This window comes from Nerophis lumbriciformis, linkage group LG11 (assembly GCF_033978685.3).
Source record: "Nerophis lumbriciformis linkage group LG11, RoL_Nlum_v2.1, whole genome shotgun sequence".
In the NCBI taxonomy this organism is placed as follows: domain Eukaryota; kingdom Metazoa; phylum Chordata; class Actinopteri; order Syngnathiformes; family Syngnathidae; genus Nerophis; species Nerophis lumbriciformis.
Genome location: NC_084558.2, coordinates 3,323,783 through 3,341,790, shown reverse-complemented (window position 1 = coordinate 3,341,790; position 18,008 = coordinate 3,323,783). Strand labels below are relative to the sequence as shown.

Here is an 18,008-nt window from a genome sequence, read left to right as displayed (position 1 = left end):
AGGAAAATGTGTAAAATATCCAATATGATAATATTTCTTTAACTTCTCTTATTTCAGATGCCCTCTGATTCCGACATCTAACATGACGTCACCATGCTTGTTTCCACCTCTTTATTTATGAATGATAGCAAATGTGTTAAATAAGTCACGTATGATTGCACTGTAATTCATTGTAAGAAACCTATTTTATTGTGAATTAGCTTTGTGTAAACATTGATTCAACATTATTCAATGCCTGTAATTATTTTTTTTAAAGCTATAAAAGTTTCTGAATGGTTCATCTGTGATTGAACAAAACATGGGGTCAGTTCTTTGCTCTGGACCCTGGGCCAGGAGGTCCAGTAATAAAGACATAAAATAAAGTTGCTTTTTAAAATAACAGTATTTTTTTATAACAAAAACACATGCATTTATGGTAATAAAAATAACATAAAATACAAAGATGTATATAAGAAAGGTAATCATCAAATACATTGGTGAAATATCAGGAAAAAAATGTAAAATAGTATTTTACATTATCAAGAGGAGATTTTTTTCACTTTAGTTGGATAAATTATTGTATTTTAAAAATACAATAATGTATCAACAAAGTGAATAACTAATACAATTACAATTATAAATTAAATTAACAATCATTTCTATAAAAAGAGATATGTTTTTCTCATGATTGTTCCCTCTGCAGCAGTATATGCATTTGTGGAACAGTAACAAAGAAGAAAAAATGGCTGGATCTGAGTGGCTTGCTGCTCGAGTACATGGTGATGCTTTCAAGTGCAGGCGGAAACATATCATTTGGTTCCCTCCCTCGGTTTAAGATCCATTAAGAATGTTGATGTTGATGTTGTTATTTTAACATATAAACATACTTATTTTTACTTCATACTTGCGTCGAATACAACTTTATTAACGATTCAAAAAAGCAACATGTCGTCATGTTATCGCTTTCAACTAAACTCTTTATCCTTCGCTCGAATCGGATAATGTTCAGAAAAAACGAGTTGTACTTGAATGCATCCCTAAATGCCGTATGGCGGGAGGGTGTATGATGACGATGGCGATGAGATGATAATGGTAACGTGTAGGGAGGAGGAGGAGGAATAGGAGTGGAAATAAAAGCTCGTGTGTGTCCGTTCACGAAGAGAGAGTAAAGGAGAGGGACATAAACGCGCTCAGAGACTTACGAGGAGGAAGGAAAAAGACAAAAAGAAGCCTCGAACAAGGTAAGGCTTGCTATTTCTATGGCGTCCAGAAATACAACACACCTGTTTTTGTGTGGATGCACTGTTTATTAACTCAAACGCACATTATTCACTTTTTACTAACCCTCCAGATATTTTGTGCCATTCACTTTTTATTTTCAACATATTTTGGCTGTGTTGAATGAATACATTGGTTATATTTGTATAGCGCTTTTGGTTAAATTAGCCAGAGGGTATTAATTATTAGAATCATGTAGCACGTTTGTTCCTTACGACCATAAATGTCCCATTGTAAACAGTTTTAAAGTGTCTTGTTTGAGCCAATATTTACAGTTTGTTAACAATATCTAATGCAATCATTGTTGAGCTTTTAATTGTTTAAAATCTTCCACCAGATGGTGCTAATTTTTCCCATTCAAAGCATGCAGTAAAATTTCACATCATTTACGGTTTTCAGAAAATTGCTCCTGAAATAAATTCTGTGTCTCTATTGATGTATGGAATTGTGTGTGTGTGTGTGTGTGTGTGTGTGTGTGTGTGTGTGTGTGTGTGTGTGTGTGTGTGTGTGTGTGTTTGTGTGTCCTTTCGGGGTCGCGGGGGTGCTGGAGCCTATTTCAACTGCATTTGGGCGGAAGGTGCGGTTAACCCTGGACAAGTCACCATCTCATCGCAGGGCCAACACAGATAGACAGACAACATTCACACTCACATTCACACACTCAATCAATCAATCAATCAATGTTTTCTTATATAGCCCTAAATCACGAGTGTCTCAAAGGGCTGCGAAAGCCACAACGACATCCTCGGCTCAGATCCCACATCAGGGCAAGGAAAAACTCAACCCAATGGGAAAATTAGAAACCTTGGAGGGGAGAGGGGGGCAGAGCAGAAAAGAAACGGCAGATCAACTGGTCTAAAAGGGGGGTCTATTTAAAGGCGAGAGTACACAAATGAGTTTTAAGATGGGACTTAAATGCTTCTACTAGGGCCAATTTAGTGTTGCCAATCAACCTATCCCCAGGTGCATGTCTTTGGAGGTGGGAGGAAGCCGGAGTACCCTTTAATATATATATACCGATTAACTCGATTGTTAGCAAACTTTTATGTACATTTATTTACAAGTTAAAATGCATAAAACTAAATACAGATGTGTTCTTGAGGATTGTGAATGATGGGCAAAATTAAAAAAAAAAGTGTAGTTCACCTTTACTTTTTTTGTTTATGTATATTATATATTTGTTTATATAAAAATATATAAATACTTTATTTGTTTATATATATATTTTTTGTTTTTTTGTTTATATATTTATAAACAAAAAAAGTAAAGGTGAACTACACTTTTTTTTTAAATTTTGCCCATCATTCACAATCCTCAAGAACACATAGGTCTTTTGTATTATGCGTTCATGACACAACTGTCTATTGCGCCCAGAAAATCCCACTAAAAAAACATCCAAAAAGGGCCAACAATACTCAATTTATATTTTGTGACCTGAATATCAACCAAGTTTTAGCAATATTGTTATTATAACTGGTAACGTTAAGGACCTACGCATTGATCACAGAGAGGTTGCTAGCTTACGCTGCTATGTCGACATCATGAGCCGGTGAGCTGATGCGTCATCTCTGAATTGGTGAAAGTTATTCTAGAATATAAATCATCCCTCTCACCTGAATAGTAGAAAGATGTAGCCATAAACCGAGAAGTTAGTCAATTATGACAGCCAAATTAGACACGGAGATGGTGAGAAAGACACAAACACCCTTATTTGCACCCACCTTTTTTTTATGATGACTTTGTCATCTAAGTGGGAAGATATGAACATCCCATCAATCACCATCTCAGTGGGAGCAGACGTTGTACAGTAAGTTATTGCTTTATGATGTTTGTTTGTCTCTCACGAAGGCTGCCGTGAGTAGTAGTATTTTGTGTTGTTTTTGAAGGAAAACGCAAACGTTGTGATTAGGGATGTAACGATAAACGGTATAGTGATAAACCGCGGTTAAATTCCTGACGGTTAGTAATACCGTTTAAATTTTTAATTACTGAAAAAACTTCATTGATTAATGCATTTTAGGCAACACTGCTTACTTCCATAAACAAACTCACAGCAGCCTGGCGTATGCGTACATGTGTTGTTTAGCTTGAAATAACATGGCGGAACACAACTATATGGACTTTGTGACGGATATTTCCTCTCGGAGTAAACAGAGCCAAGCGCTTGGTTTAGCTTCATTTTCCCTTGCTTAATTTCTGTGGAGTCTTGTTGTGCATTTAAGAGTGCACTGCTGTTTTTTGATGGCGACAGGTGTGGACAATATTGGAGACGAATGCATTTGTCTCACACTAAAAAGTATACAGCGAAGGAAAATACTATTTGATGTTGCTTTCATTTTCTCAATACATCGTCCATCAGCTGCTGTGACTGAGGAAACATGCAGCAGGCGATGTGTCGGGAAGGTTGCCACAACTTGCTTATAAAATCTTTAGTTTGTTAACTGGGGTGCTCATTTGTCTTTTATTTAACTGCAAACTTTATCAGTGTTCAAATAACAGATACTGTAGTCGCTATAATGTTTTGTCATCTCATTGAACTGAACTCAGGCTGTGAAGATTGTGTATTCTGTTTATTTTTGTTGGCCAAACTGTTGGAGAAGAACAAAGCTTGTTTATTATTAGACTTTATTTCCATTAGCCAAACTGCTTTGTGTTTTATATTTTCTTAATATTTTATTGTGTATAGTTCATTTCTCTATGACATATTTCTGCTCAAACTCTTAATGGATCAGCATGCGCATGTACTTATATCAGTACATATACTTTAAATGTACATATTTTAAAGAATACATTTCTCTATAAACATGTAAAAATAGAGATAAAGGCAGCATGTAATGAGAAAAAGATGACAAGTTGATACTATTAATGAACATAAAGACAAATATTTGTCTTTAAATATATAGATAACCTGTATCTATGACCTTTTTATTGGATATTACATACTGCATGATGGTGTCGCGTTCACACCCCAACACTGTTTTATCCAACATAATGAACAATCATGATTTCAATATTGATAAAAAATAATCTTAATTATTATTTTGGCCATAATTGTGCAGCTCTAAGTGTAAGACTAAACCTCAGACATGAACACCATTGTATCTATATGGACAAAAAGTGCAGTTTTGTCTTATGGCCATCAGGTGCCAACATGCAAATTTATTACATTTTGTTTTTATTTATTTTTATTTATTATGTCCATAAAGTGCTATCTTGCACAGTGTTCACATTTATTTTATTTTATTTTTTTCTACCATATTACTTTGTTTTATAAGAGCTTGTGTTACTTTCATATGCACATTCAATTTCTATTTGAGGTCCATGAAACAGTGTTTTTATCTACAAGAATGTTTCTCCTACAAAGTAAATCATTTTCAATGTGTTGTTTTTTCTTTTTTCTTGGTTAAAATATTTCAGTTTAAGTACTTTTTGAAAATTTGGAGCACGTTTAAAAAATACCATGATAATATTAACCGTGATAAGAAATTTTCATACCGTCCAAGTTGTAATGCGTTTGTGAACTCAATGTGCCCACAAAGAAATGTTCGGGCAATGCTTAAAATGACCAAAATATGGTAAAAAATGACATCCTATTATAAATGTGCTTGTTACTACACTACGTATTACTTACGCCATGTATATAAAACCTTGATGAAGGTTTCTGAATGTTTTAGTGCGCCTTATAGACAAAATAGAGTGACTCCCGTTGGCTCCATATCTGACTTTTTCCAGCTTTTATTTACAAGTTAGAATGCATTTTTTTAAAAAGGGTAACATGTGTTTGTCTCACATAATAGAGAATGTGATAGACAAAATTCCAAACCAGAATTGCATTTCATCTTTAAGCATGTTTTTTCTGATTTAAAAAAAAAAAACAATGTTGCGTAAACATAGCTTTAAAAACGGTCCCCAAAAAATAATCCATTTCAGCCAATATTAGTTTACAGCGAAATATGTTTTTTTTTTCTGTGATTTTGGGACGCAGACTTTGTTGTCTTTAATAGGAGTGAAAGACACGTGAGAGGATGTTTTGCATGCGTTTACACACATGATAACAAGTCAGAGGGCGTTTGACCAGTCAAAAGCTTCTAATGCTTGGCCACACGCCAAGCAGACTGGCACTGAGTCAGGGCCCTTGGCTGTGAAATTGCAAACTGCTTTCCCCAAACACATACAACCCTGCGTCTGTGCTCGGCTTGACCCTCCATCCCGCTGTGTGTTGCACAGTGGGGTGTGATGATGAAGGTGTTTGGAAGTCGTGTTCTTCGTGTAAGCCTCTTTAGAGCCTTCTGATCTCTTCTGCACTACATTCTCTTTTATTTCCAGCACTTCTAATTGTGCATCATCAAAAAACGGCTGCAAATCTCCAGACTAGAGAGAGAGAGAGAGAGCTTTACGGGAATAAAATGCTGCTCACTGACCATGTCGTCTGTGCAAAAATGATTTATTATGTTTGCATGTCAATACTTCATACATTGGATGTCCACTCACATCTGATTTCCTCCCTCACTGGGACACGAGGAGCAAAGGCTTAATCTGTAAATGTATATTAGAATAAAACATGCCATTTTGTAGCTGAAATAGGCTCCAGCGCCCCCGAAGGGAATAAGCGGTAGAAAATGGATGGATGGATGGATGCCACAAGTACTACAACTAACGCTGCCATTACAAACCCTTCAACATGTGCAAACTGGGTCAGATTCCTCGCAAAGTTGCCAATATGGAGAAACAAAAAATCAACTCACACTTTTGTCTTTAGTGACAAAAATGTAAACTTCCCAAAAACTATATGAATATTTTATATCTACTTTAAACCAGCCAATCTTTTTAAAACTACCTATATGACTTCCATAACATGCAGTCCTGGCTCTACGTAGTGGCAAGGGCCCCCTCAAAGCAAAATGTTTGAAGTTGAGAAAGTACATTTTAATATACAAAACAAATTACAAGTGTCAATGCGTGGACCTTGGAGTTTGTTTTCCCGGAATGCAAAGGAAAGTTGGCGTGGGCAAGACGTGAATGTAAGTACATGATTTATTAAAACACTAACAAACTACAAAAAAGGAAGCAAACAAAAGGCGCGCACAATGGCGGAGAACAAACTTGACTAATGAAACCAAAAGACTAGCACAAAGGCAATTAACTATGAACACGAAACAAAAACACTTACTGTGGCATGGCATGAAGCAAGAACTATGGTAAACAGGAATATCATGGGTAGCAGTAGTATGGATGGATAGATAATGTCACCAGGACGAACAATTGAAACAGACCGGCTTAAATAGCAGTGACATGATCAGTGAAAACAGGTGCGTGACTCAAAACGTGAAACAGGTGAAACTAATGGTTGCTATGGTGACAAAACAAGGGAGTGAAAAGCAGGAACTAAGTGTACAAAACCCAAACGGAACATAACTTAAACAAAACATGATCAACAGACATGACAACAAGTTGACAAAATGATCCACAGTAGCGGAGAAATCCGCTGTAAAAGGGACAAAATACAATTTTCTGATTGGCTAAGGACCGGACAATATGTGATTGGCTGTTTGGGTCATGTGACAACATGATAGTGTGATTGCCAGGAACAATGTGTACGCGTGTGTGTGTGTGTTTTTCTTGTATTTCCACCCTTCTTGAGACATCAACAAGGAAGAGTACCTTCCATATAAGGACTGGTGAACAAGTTAGGACCGAAATCATGGTCCCAAAACGGAAAACCGTTGCATCTAATAGAGAATGTCTCCTTTGCACCCCTGGTGGTGAAAGCTATCAAAATTAGGGTGGTCCCAAAAAGGAGGGATTTTTCAAATTGACTGTGTCGGTTTTAAGAAGTGTAATAACAAGTGTGTGTAAGAAATTGAAATGCGCCCCCTTTGGCCAAAATTAATTAGAAAAATGAAATAAATGTGTATATAGAGACATACTGTAATAACTTGAAGTAAATAATGAAGATTAAAAACCAATTACAAACAAACAATACAACAAAACATTTTTTTACTAAAAGCTTACTTTTTTATATTTGCATAGTATGTATATAATAATGTTGTAAATACAAATCTTTATATATCTAGAAAGGGTGGTCTTAAAGAGGTAGGCATTTTTCGGAGGTCTCAAGAAGGTAACAAATACAAGAATTTGTGTGTGTGTGTGTGTGTGTGTGTGTGTGTGTGTGTGTGTGTGTGTGTGTGTGTGTGTGTGTGTGTGTGTGTGTGTGTGTGTGTGTGTGTGTGTGTGTGTGTGTGTGTGTGTGTACATGGAGTTTGAGTAATGTGCTTCACTCTGTAGTAGGATGAATGATTGTGGCCACACACATTTGCTACATTTCCCTTTCTTTACCAGTCCACTGCTACTTTATTGTCTAAACCGTATCTGTTGAAGTCCCCAACAGTGCCAACAGGGCCATCCTAAATAGAAGGCGAGATAATACCACCATATGGCCGACGGGAAGCCAGCTCATGGAGTCAGTGTGATGTGTTGTTGGCTTAGTGCTCTTGTAATTAGAGATAGTAAAATGAAGGGAGGAAGAAGTGAAGTAAAAGAAGATTCAGTGTGCATGGATGAATTATAAATATGTGTATGGAATTTGATTTATTTTGCTGGTTTTAAAGGTGAACTGCATTTTTTGGGAGTTTAGCCTAGAACACATCTTTATTTTATGTATATAAAATTGTAAATAAACGCTAGTAATAGGTGGCCTCCATCAAGGTTTTATATACATGCTGTAAGTGTATATGTAAAGTAACCAGCACATTCATAATTAGGGATGATGTACGAAAACCGTGTCTCCCGATGCTTCGATAAGAAAAGAACCGATTCCATGGATTCAAATCCCTTTTTGAGAACCGGTTCCCGTTATCGAAGCCACTATACCGTATTTTCGCGATCATAGGGAGCACCATATTAAAAGCCGCCGTGTCAGTTACGGGTGCTATTTCTGTATTTAACGCAATAATAAGGCGCAGTGTATTTTTTGGCGCAGGCATGGTTAAACATACGCTATCTTTAAAACATACTCTAGCATGCATGGACGCTGTTTTAAAAAGGCAGCAGGAGCAAAGCTGAGTTGGGTTGTACTTTATTGAAGTATTTATCAACGTACTCACATTATTTTTTCATCAATCCTCATCCACAAATCCATCAAAGTCCTCATCTTCTGTGTCCGAAATGAACAGCTGGGCAAGTTCTCCATCAAACACGCCAGATTCCCCCTCCTCATTTTCAAAGTCAGTCTCGTTGTCCATTAGCATAGCAAGCTAGCACAACAGTAAAAGCCGACTTCTCTTTTGCCCCGTTGTGTGTATGGATTCTCTACCATGCTGGTCCCTTCTTCTCCACAATGTGCTTCACCGGGATGTCGAAAGTGAGCGGCACCTCGTCCATGTTGGTGATGTGTTTGTCGGCAATTTTTTTATTTACAACGCACAAAGCAGCACTATATGCTCACTGGGGGCGTGCCTTTAGCGTCCTCTCTCACCTGAAACCTTCACCCTATAACGGCCGCATGCTGTCCTTAATCATGTCCACATGCTGTCCTCAGTCACGTCCGCATGCTGTCCTCAGTCACGTCCACATGCTGTCCTCAGTCACGTCCACATGCTGTCCTCAGTCACGTCCACATGCTGTCCTCAGTCACGTCCACATGCTGTCCTCAGTCACGTCCACATGCTGTCCTCAGTCACGTCCACATGCTGTCCTCAGTCACATCCACATGCTGTCCTCAGTCACGTCCACATGCTGTCCTCAGTCACGTCCGCTTTTCCTCCATATAAACAGCGTGCCGGCCCAGTCACATAACATCTACGGCTTTTGAAACTCAGTGCACACACAACAACCTATCTGGATTCGATAAGGAATCGGTTCGATAATAGGATTGGATAATGGCATCGACATCGATAATTTCTTAACGAACATCATCCCTATTCATATTTTCATATAATTATCGTGTTTTCGTCATTTTAAGCATTATGGCAACTCATTGATTTCACAGAGCGCATCACAACATTCACTATTTCATTCAACAATTACGACGACTACTTTGGGACAAATGATGATACAGAACCTTATGTTTTTAGCATGAATATACGGAGGATGAAGTACACATTTTAGAAGCTGCGTGCTAACAGGATCCAGCTCTAGTGAAATACTAAGCATCATGTAGCAGTATTGCTAAGTGCTAAACAACAAATACAAACTACGAACATAATAAAACAATCACATACTGTACAATATCTGTTTATTTACGGGATGTTTGTATCTTTCAGCACAATGCTTTTGTTCCCCGTTTTAGAAGATGAATGAATAATAATAATAATATAATGCTCACTATTATTCAGGTTAAGAAAAAAGGTGTGCGTAAACGAGCATATTGTCTTCAGGTCTAAATTGAATTTCAAAGTTGACCAACTTCTCTGCTTATGGCCACAACCTTCTAATATACAAGTGTGAGACATGAATTATAAACTAGCACAACATTTTGCCAACTCAGAGGCAATACAGTCGCAGTTGCTGTTTGATTGTTTTTAACCTCTTGGTGATCAATGTGCCGTGTTACTATAAATAGTTCCTCGGCATTAGCTCTTATAATAACAATGTTGCTAATACTTGGTTAATATGCAGGTCACATTGGCGGATTCTGGTTGTTTTTTAAAGGTCTTTGTTGGCGCAATAGATGACTTTCATTAGCTACGTTGTTAGCTGTCTCGTACCAGCCGTATTGGGCAATTTATAATACACCACACAAAAAGACGTACAATATGTAATATTGTCTCAAATGAGTGATAGGCAAGATTTAAAAAAAAACTGTCCCCTTTTAATGTAAATATACACTCAATGATAGTTTACCGCACTCAAAATGTTGGTACACTATAATTGCCATATCTTAATTACTGTGTGGAAGTGTGGGGTAACATAAATGATAAATGGGTTGTACTTGTATAGCGCTTTTCTACCTTCAAGGTACTCAAAGTGCTTTGACACTACTTCCACATTTACCTATTCACACACACATTCACACACTGATGGAGGGAGCTGCCATGCAAGGCGCTAACCAGCACCCATCAGGAGCAAGGGTGAAGTGTCTTGCTCAGGACACAACGGACATGACGAGGTTGGTACTAGGTGGGGATTGAACCAGGGACCCTCGGGTCGCGCACGGCCACTCTTCCACTGCGCCACGCCGTCCCTTGTTCCCCGTTCCCCATACGAGGGTAAGTTAAAAAGGTTATTGACGTTGTAGAAAAGAGCACTGAGAATAATACACAATGTTGACAATCTGGAACACACAAATGTACTCTTTATAAAGTCGCAAATAATGAAATGTATGGATCTGGTCAAATTCAAAACTGCAGAAGGAATTTATGAAGCAAGAAATAATCTTCTGCTGCCAAATATCTAAAAATGTTCAAAGACAGAGATTGAAAATATAATTTGAGGGGTTCATTGTATCTAAGACAGCCATGTGTTGACTCAACTCTTAAAAGTATGTGCATTTCAGTTTGTGGAATCAATTGCATGAGCAAATCAAAATTGAGTACATGGCGATGTATTGTGATGTAGAGAAATCCCATAGTTTGACCAATTTTCCAAGGAGATTTCCTATATTTTGATCTGCAGAATTAGACATATGTAATAAAGGTGTTTGTGAAATCCCCTGATATTTTTGGTGCTATATTTACCACAACATTAGCGCTGCATAAAGCATTATGTCGCTACTGGCCCGACATTTCCGAGAAAAATATGTTAGAAAAACTACCTATAGCCTTGTCCAGCTGTTTACTGATGTATATTATCCATGGTTAAATATATTTGACTACAAATATTGGTTATCGGCCTGCTTGAATAATTTTCGGCCCTAAAAAAAACGGTAAATCTCTAGTGAATAATAGAAGCAGTAGGTAATATCCCTGTGAGGAAGGAGGTTTTTCCTTCATGATGACATAACAACCTGCAACTTTAAAAGTGACCTTTTGTGTAGTAAACAAATGAGGGAGATGGTAGTTTTGCTGCTCATAAACATGTTCTAAGGGCACACGCTCTTGGAACATGATTAAAAAGTACACAGTTATTTTCATGGAAGACATTCTGAAGCTACGAGGAATTCTGAAGGATTATGGATTCTTTTTTATTATCCCAGCATGAAATTACATCAATAGACGGCATTTTTTGTTTTGTGTGAAGCGGCTGACAGATGAGCTAGTGTAATCGATGATAGTTACATGACCTCCTTGGCCGAGATTAGCGAGGGGATGCAGAAGGCCAATGCACTTTAATCACCAGACTGGACCTTTTGAGAGACTACTCAATCCTTCGATGGTTTTTCGAACTCCTAATCTCACACACCATCCATCCATCCATTTTCTACCGCTTATTCCCTTCGGGGTCACACCATGTCAAACTAATTCACAGTTTATGTATAAACATAGTTATTTTACAATAAGAGAGCGTTCTTGATATACTGTTGCCATGGAGACAAGTTGAGTTTCTCTAACAGCATTCAGTGTTGTATTGGAACTTTATGTTAGCAGATTGTAAAGAGAAGTGAGTGTGTGTACACAAAATAATAATTCTGACATTTGGTAGTTACCTTTTTTTCAAATTATGATTATTTCCAGTGGTTTCTGACATTTTTCACCTTGGCTGACGTCGACGAGCATCAGGCATCAGTGGAGAGACCTCACAGCGGTCGTGGTTTACCCTCCTTCCCTTCTCTTCCCCATCCGCACCCTCCTTGCCTCCTCTGAATGACTCAGCGAAACATGCCTGTGGTGTCTACAATCACAGGTGGGTACCACCCAACCTGATCAAGGTATACCGCAGGGGTGTCCAAAGTGCGGTCCGGGGTTCATTTGTGGACGGCGGATTGTTTTTTATGACCCGCAACACATTTGACAGACATAATAAACACGTCCCAGATTACATTACATAAACAAAAAACCCAAACCGGCCCAAATCCCCCCAAAATTTGACTTGTTTGTGCAACTGTGTATGCGCCGTCACAATTTTCATGCATCCTGTCATGATGAACTTGTGTACAAATATCCTGCCAGATAGAGTAAGTTTTCAAGTGTTACAAAATATAGGAAAAAACACACACTCTCCAAAAAACCTAATAAAACAAAAATAAAGCAGTGCACGGCAAAAAGTGTACTTAAAGAAAAAGCAAGGCCAGCAACACGTGTGTCCTTCTAATAATTTTCATATAAACTGCGTAGGCGCTACAAAACACAGACCGGTTTCGACAATGTCTTCGTCAGTGTGCGATTTCCAACAGGAAGTGACACACTTAAATAGTTACTGATGTGGTCAATCAATCAAGAACAACTTCAAAAATGAAAGTGCACAAATAGTAGATAAAATGGAAAATTGTACAAAATAAATCAAAGACTCAATTCAGTATCAGTACAGCAATGAAAAAAAAAAGTGTGCTAAAATGTAACAAGACTTAGAGAGCTCATGTCAGCTCAAGACTTAGAAAAACTTGTACATGCCTTCATTACCAGTAGGCTAGACTATTGTAATGGTCTCCTTGCAGGTCTTCCCAAAAAAACTATCAGGCAGCTACAGCTTGTTCAGAACGCTGCTGCTAGAGTTCTAACAAAGACCAAAAAATGTGAGCACATTACACCAATTCTTAAATCCTCACATTAGCTCCCTGTACATCAGAGAATTGATTTCAAAATCCTCCTGCTCACATATAAATCTCTACATGGTCTAGGGCCGATGTATATCACTGATATGCTCCCACTATATAAGCCCTCTAGATCACTAAGATCTTCTGAGACCAATCTGTTAGCGGTTCCCAGAGTAAAGTCAAATGAAGGGAGAGCATCATTCAGTCACTATGCAACAAATAGCTGGAATAAACTTCCTGAAGATGTCAGACTTTCCCCAACTCTGACTACTTTTGAAACTAGACTGAGAACTTTTATGTTCACCTTAGCTTTCAGCTAAATCTTTTAATCTTTTAACTTTTAACGTCCGCACTGTTCTTATTTTTATTGTCTGCATTTTAATTTTGCTTTTATTTTCTTTCATTTCACTTTGTTGTCTGTGAAGCACTTTGAGTCTGTCTTGTGTATGAAAAGTGCTATACAAATAATGTTGCCTTGCCTTGCCTAAAGCCTTTCAAGGTTTTAGTGCGATGAATATTAACAACATTGGTAAATTATAAGAAGAAATTAAGTATCTCAAGGTGTTCGAATGTCGCTCTAATTTGCTTTACCTATAACAACACAAAACTAAGATGTGGATGTTTTGTTCAGATAGTTTAGCATGTACAATGTATTGATTTTATTATCGTAATGTAAAATATGTATCAAAGTGGCCCCTGCATCCTTCAATATCTACGAATGTGGCCCTCACATTAAAAAGTTTGGACACCCCTGATATGCAGTTTATTGTACTTGCAGTGTTTATATTGAAATAATAGACATAACTCTTGGTGAGAATTAAGATGCAAAATGTCAAAATATTGTTCAGCAAGTAGTTGGTAGAATTATTGACTCTTTTTCAAGATATGTAGCAAAGCCTGCTTTTTTACAAAGCTGTACTCCTTGAAGTGGTGGGCTCATCTATCATTTTAACCCAAATATATATATACTGAATATATTTTTTCTACCGACACAATAGATCTACATGAGACCTTGGCCCTGCTCACCTCTCAGCTCCACCCCGATGCCAACCACAAGGAGGACCTGGTCTTCCTTAAAGGTGTCTTCAGTGAGAAAAGCCTTGGCTACCTCATGAAGGTGTGTTAATTATTATTACGAACTCTACACTCATTGCATTAATGCCTGTCGGCAAGTCACATGATCAGTTTGAAAAATGTAGAAAGAACAAATTGTCAAGTTGCTTCTGTGCTGGTTAAGGTCCACGACAAACTGAAACAGTACGAGAAGCAGAGCCCTTCCCCGGTACTGCACAGCGCCTCCTGTCTGGCAGAGGATGTAAGTGCAGCCTGACACAATGCCGAATTCTCAACTTCTTTTTGAGTTTTAATGAAGAACTGTTTTGGTCAGCTGACCGAGGAGCTCCAGGATGGGCCCCTTGAGGAGGATGAAAAAGAGCTGCTTCTGCTGCTGAGTGCTCCTCACCTTAAGGTACACACACAAACATAGACTGGTGTTCATGTTATAAGGTGACCTCATTACTGTTGCTGGGGATTCATTTCGATTAATCACAATTAAATACGGTTCATTTTTAATCGTGTTAAATGAGCATGGAGACTCAAGAAAGAAGGAAGCATGTATGCATTTAGCATTAGAGATGTCTGATAATATCGGCCAATAAATGCTTTAGAATGTAATATCGTAAATTATCGCTATCTGTTTCAAAATGATCAGTATCGGTTTCAAAAAGTAAAATTTATGACTTCTTATAATGCCTCTGTGTACACGGACGTAGGGAGAAGTACAAGAGCGCCAATTAACCTTTAAGGCCCAGTCACATAATATCTACGGCTTTTCACACACACAAGTCAATGCAAGGCATACTTGGTCAACAGCCATACAGGTCACACTGAGGGTGGCCGTATAAACAACTTTAACACTGTTACAAATATGAGCCACACTGTGAACCCACACCAAACAAGAATGACAAACACATTTCGGGAGAACATCCACAACATAAACACAACAGAACAAATACCCAGAACCCCTTGCAGCACTAACTCTTCCGGGACACTACAATATACGGCCCTCCCGAACCCCGCCCACCTCAACCTCTTCATGCTCTCTCAGGGAGAGCATGTCCCAAATTCCAAGCTGCTGTTTTGAGGCATGTTAAAAAAAAATAATGCACTTTGTGACTTCAATAATAAATATGGCAGTGCCATGTTGGCATTTTTTTCCATAACTTGAGTTGATTTATTTTGGAAAACCTTGTTACATTGTTTAATGCATCCAGCGGGGCATCACAACAAAATTAGGCATAATAATGTGTTAATTCCACGACTGTATATATCGGTATCAGTAATTAAGAGTTGGACAATATCGGAATATCGGATATTGGCAAAAAAGCCATTATCCGACATCTCTATTTAGCATGTATCGTTCACAATCAATGAGAGACATCACAATAGATGTTTTTTTTTTGCATTCTAAATATTAAATAAATGCAATCAACAGTTTGCTTACAATGGAGCCTCCAAACACCTCCATTAAGGTTGTATATACTTGATGTAAGTATATATGTAATATAGTACTTAGCGCATTTATAATAACATTTAATATTTATGTATTTTGATCATACATTTAAAAAACGCATCATGTCTGCTTTTTTTTTCCATCACTAATTATTACTCACTACAGACTTTATGATAGCCAACACACATAACAAAACATCACTTACTGTGTAAGGTCTGCCGTCATTAGGATGCAGACTGCTAGGATGTTCATATATTCCCATTAAAATGTCTCATAATCCTCATAAAGATAAGGATGAGGGCAGGGGACCAAGCGTCTTTTCCTTTCGTCCTCACCAGTTTCGGGTGCTAAATGGCTGTCAAAGTGTACCAACTTGCTGGAATACCTACTTAGATGTCTTCTGGTGAGATGCACGATTTATGATCTACAATAAACTTCTAGGGAGCTCAAGGAAGCGAGAAAATAGCAGACCACTCAATGATATAAACATTGGGACACACGGCGCCGCTATCAATAGTTTGTCTGCGTTAGAGCTTATAATAACAATATCACTAATACTTGCTTAATATTCAAGTCACCAAATGTAAATTGAGTATTGTTGGCGGTTTTTGAATGGTTATGTATTGGATTTAATGGGCAAAATAGAGGACCTCCTATTGATGCTTCAAAACTCACCAAATTTGACACACACATCAGGACTGGCGAAAATTGCAATCTAATCAAAAAACCAAACCCCAAAACTCAAAATTGCGCTCTAGTGCCCCCTAGGAAGAAAACACAGACAAAACTGCCTGTAACTTCCAGTAGGAATGTTGTAGAGACATGAAACAAAAACCTCTATGTAGGTCTCACTTAGACCTAGATTTCATACACTGACATCCTTCAGCAAAAATCAACAGGAAGTTTGCAATTCCCCCTTCAAAACAAAAGTTTTGTAAAAACAGTCACCTTTGCCTCTTTGAGCTGTAATTTGACCCCCTTAACATGCTTCAAAGCTCACCAAACTGGACACACACATCAGGACTGATGAAAATTGCGATCTAATCAATAAACCAAACCCCAAAACTCAAAATTGCGCTCTAGTGCCCCCTAGGAATAAAACACAGACAAAACTGCTCCTTGGAAGAAAACACAGACAAAACTGCCTGTAACTTCCAGTAGGAATGTCGTAGAGACATGAAACAAAAACCTCTATGTACATCTCACTTAGACCTACATTTCATATATTGACAACCCCCAGCAAAAATCAACAGGAAGTTTGCAATTCCCCCTTCAAAACAAAAGTTTAGTAAAAACAGTCACCTTTGACGTGTCGGCTTCAAACTAGCACAGGAGAGAGATTGAACACTTCTGATTAAAAGTTGATGAAAGAGTTTTAATTACTGCTCCGGTTTGGATTTGATGTGCCGTCCAAGGCGGCCCCGTCCATCGCTGCTTGCAGCTTTAATTCATACTTGATTTTGTTCACCATGCGCTCAGCAACTACAGGAGATTTTAAATGAATCAAGGTGTTAATTGGAGCATTTTTACTGTACTCGTGGTTGTTGTGACGCCACGCAGGCCGTGCTGTCAGCCCACGACACGGTGGCCCAAAAGAATTTCGACCCGGTGCTGCCGCCACTGCCAGACGACGTGGACGACGACCTGGAGGAGGAGTCTGTGAAGATTGTGCGTCTGGTGAAGAACAAGGAACCTTTGGTAAGTGCTCGCTCTTCTTTGAGCGGTGAATGTGTGTCATGTTTAATCTGGGGGAGTCCTTCATCTTCTGACACACACTTAGCCAGTTGTTGTTTATACTTCCACCAAATGTGCGTGGTGGTGTAGGGTTAGCTAATATGTTGTGCTTTACAATAATCTAAAAACTGAAGATTAGTTTTTGGATTGATTTGTGTCTCCCACCAGGGAGCGACTATCCGGCGGGATGAGGTCACGGGGGCTGTCATCGTGGCTCGGATCATGAGGGGAGGAGCTGCTGATCGCAGCGGTGAGAGCGACGGCAACACACTTAGTGGTCGCTTCCCCCCCCCCTCTTTTTTTGTAACTTAAACCACAAACAGGACTTCCTTATCAGCACTGACACACAAGTGAGGAGATTACGTTGTGTAACGCTTTGCAAAACTGTCAACAGAGATTAAACCCTCCAGATTAGTGCCACCAGATTGTGTGTGTTTAGTCTTTTCAAACAGGGGTCACCCCTGGTGGCTCCCATGGAGACGTTATCTTATCTATTGCTTCAAAGTGTGTGTTGTTACGTGTGTCGCCAGGTCTGGTGCATGTGGGGGACGAGCTGCGCGAGGTCAATGGCAACCTGATAACCCACAAAAGGCCGGATGAAATTAGTCACATTCTGGTAGAAGCCATGTTTCATTTGCAATATCGTGCATGGAAAGACTTGTTGTTTTTGTTGTTTGTTTTTGAGCAGTCGCAGTCGCAAGGATCCATCACGCTTAAAATTATCCCGGCCATCGTGGAAGAAGACAAGATGAAGGAAAGCAGGGTAAAACATTTTTCAATGAAAACACAATCAGTTATTATAATGACCACACCGTTTACGCACTTTTTGTGTCTTTTTACGCATTGAAATCAGAAAGGACGCGCATTTCCAGT

General features: G+C 38.5%; 2 protein-coding genes across 4 annotated transcripts in view; both read left to right on the top strand.

Moving 5' to 3' along the window:
• The window catches only part of lrp2b (low density lipoprotein receptor-related protein 2b), a 65,929-nt gene extending 65,573 nt beyond the window's left edge, over nucleotides 1-356 (top strand). Inside the window, exon 81 of the mRNA XM_061967881.1 lies at nucleotides 58-356. Within this exon, the coding sequence (XP_061823865.1) occupies nucleotides 58-81 (24 nt within the window). The 3' untranslated portion in view covers nucleotides 82-356. The remainder of the gene's footprint in view (nucleotides 1-57) is intronic.
• Nucleotides 357-1,031: 675 nt separating this feature from the next.
• The window catches only part of LOC133611013 (MAGUK p55 subfamily member 3-like), a 28,139-nt gene continuing 11,162 nt past the window's right edge, over nucleotides 1,032-18,008 (top strand). For 2 of the 3 annotated variants that reach the window (XM_061967849.1, XM_061967848.1), the window contains exons 1-8: nucleotides 1,032-1,220; nucleotides 11,871-12,039; nucleotides 13,888-14,006; nucleotides 14,127-14,204; nucleotides 14,277-14,357; nucleotides 16,962-17,099; nucleotides 17,304-17,385; nucleotides 17,666-17,898. In XM_061967849.1, coding sequence (XP_061823833.1) covers nucleotides 12,000-12,039; nucleotides 13,888-14,006; nucleotides 14,127-14,204; nucleotides 14,277-14,357; nucleotides 16,962-17,099; nucleotides 17,304-17,385; nucleotides 17,666-17,898 — 771 coding nt within the window. In that variant the 5' untranslated portion in view covers nucleotides 1,032-1,220; nucleotides 11,871-11,999. The remainder of the gene's footprint in view (nucleotides 1,221-11,870; nucleotides 12,040-13,887; nucleotides 14,007-14,126; nucleotides 14,205-14,276; nucleotides 14,358-16,961; nucleotides 17,100-17,303; nucleotides 17,386-17,665; nucleotides 17,899-18,008) is intronic. The other variant, XM_061967850.2, reaches the window with a different exon arrangement.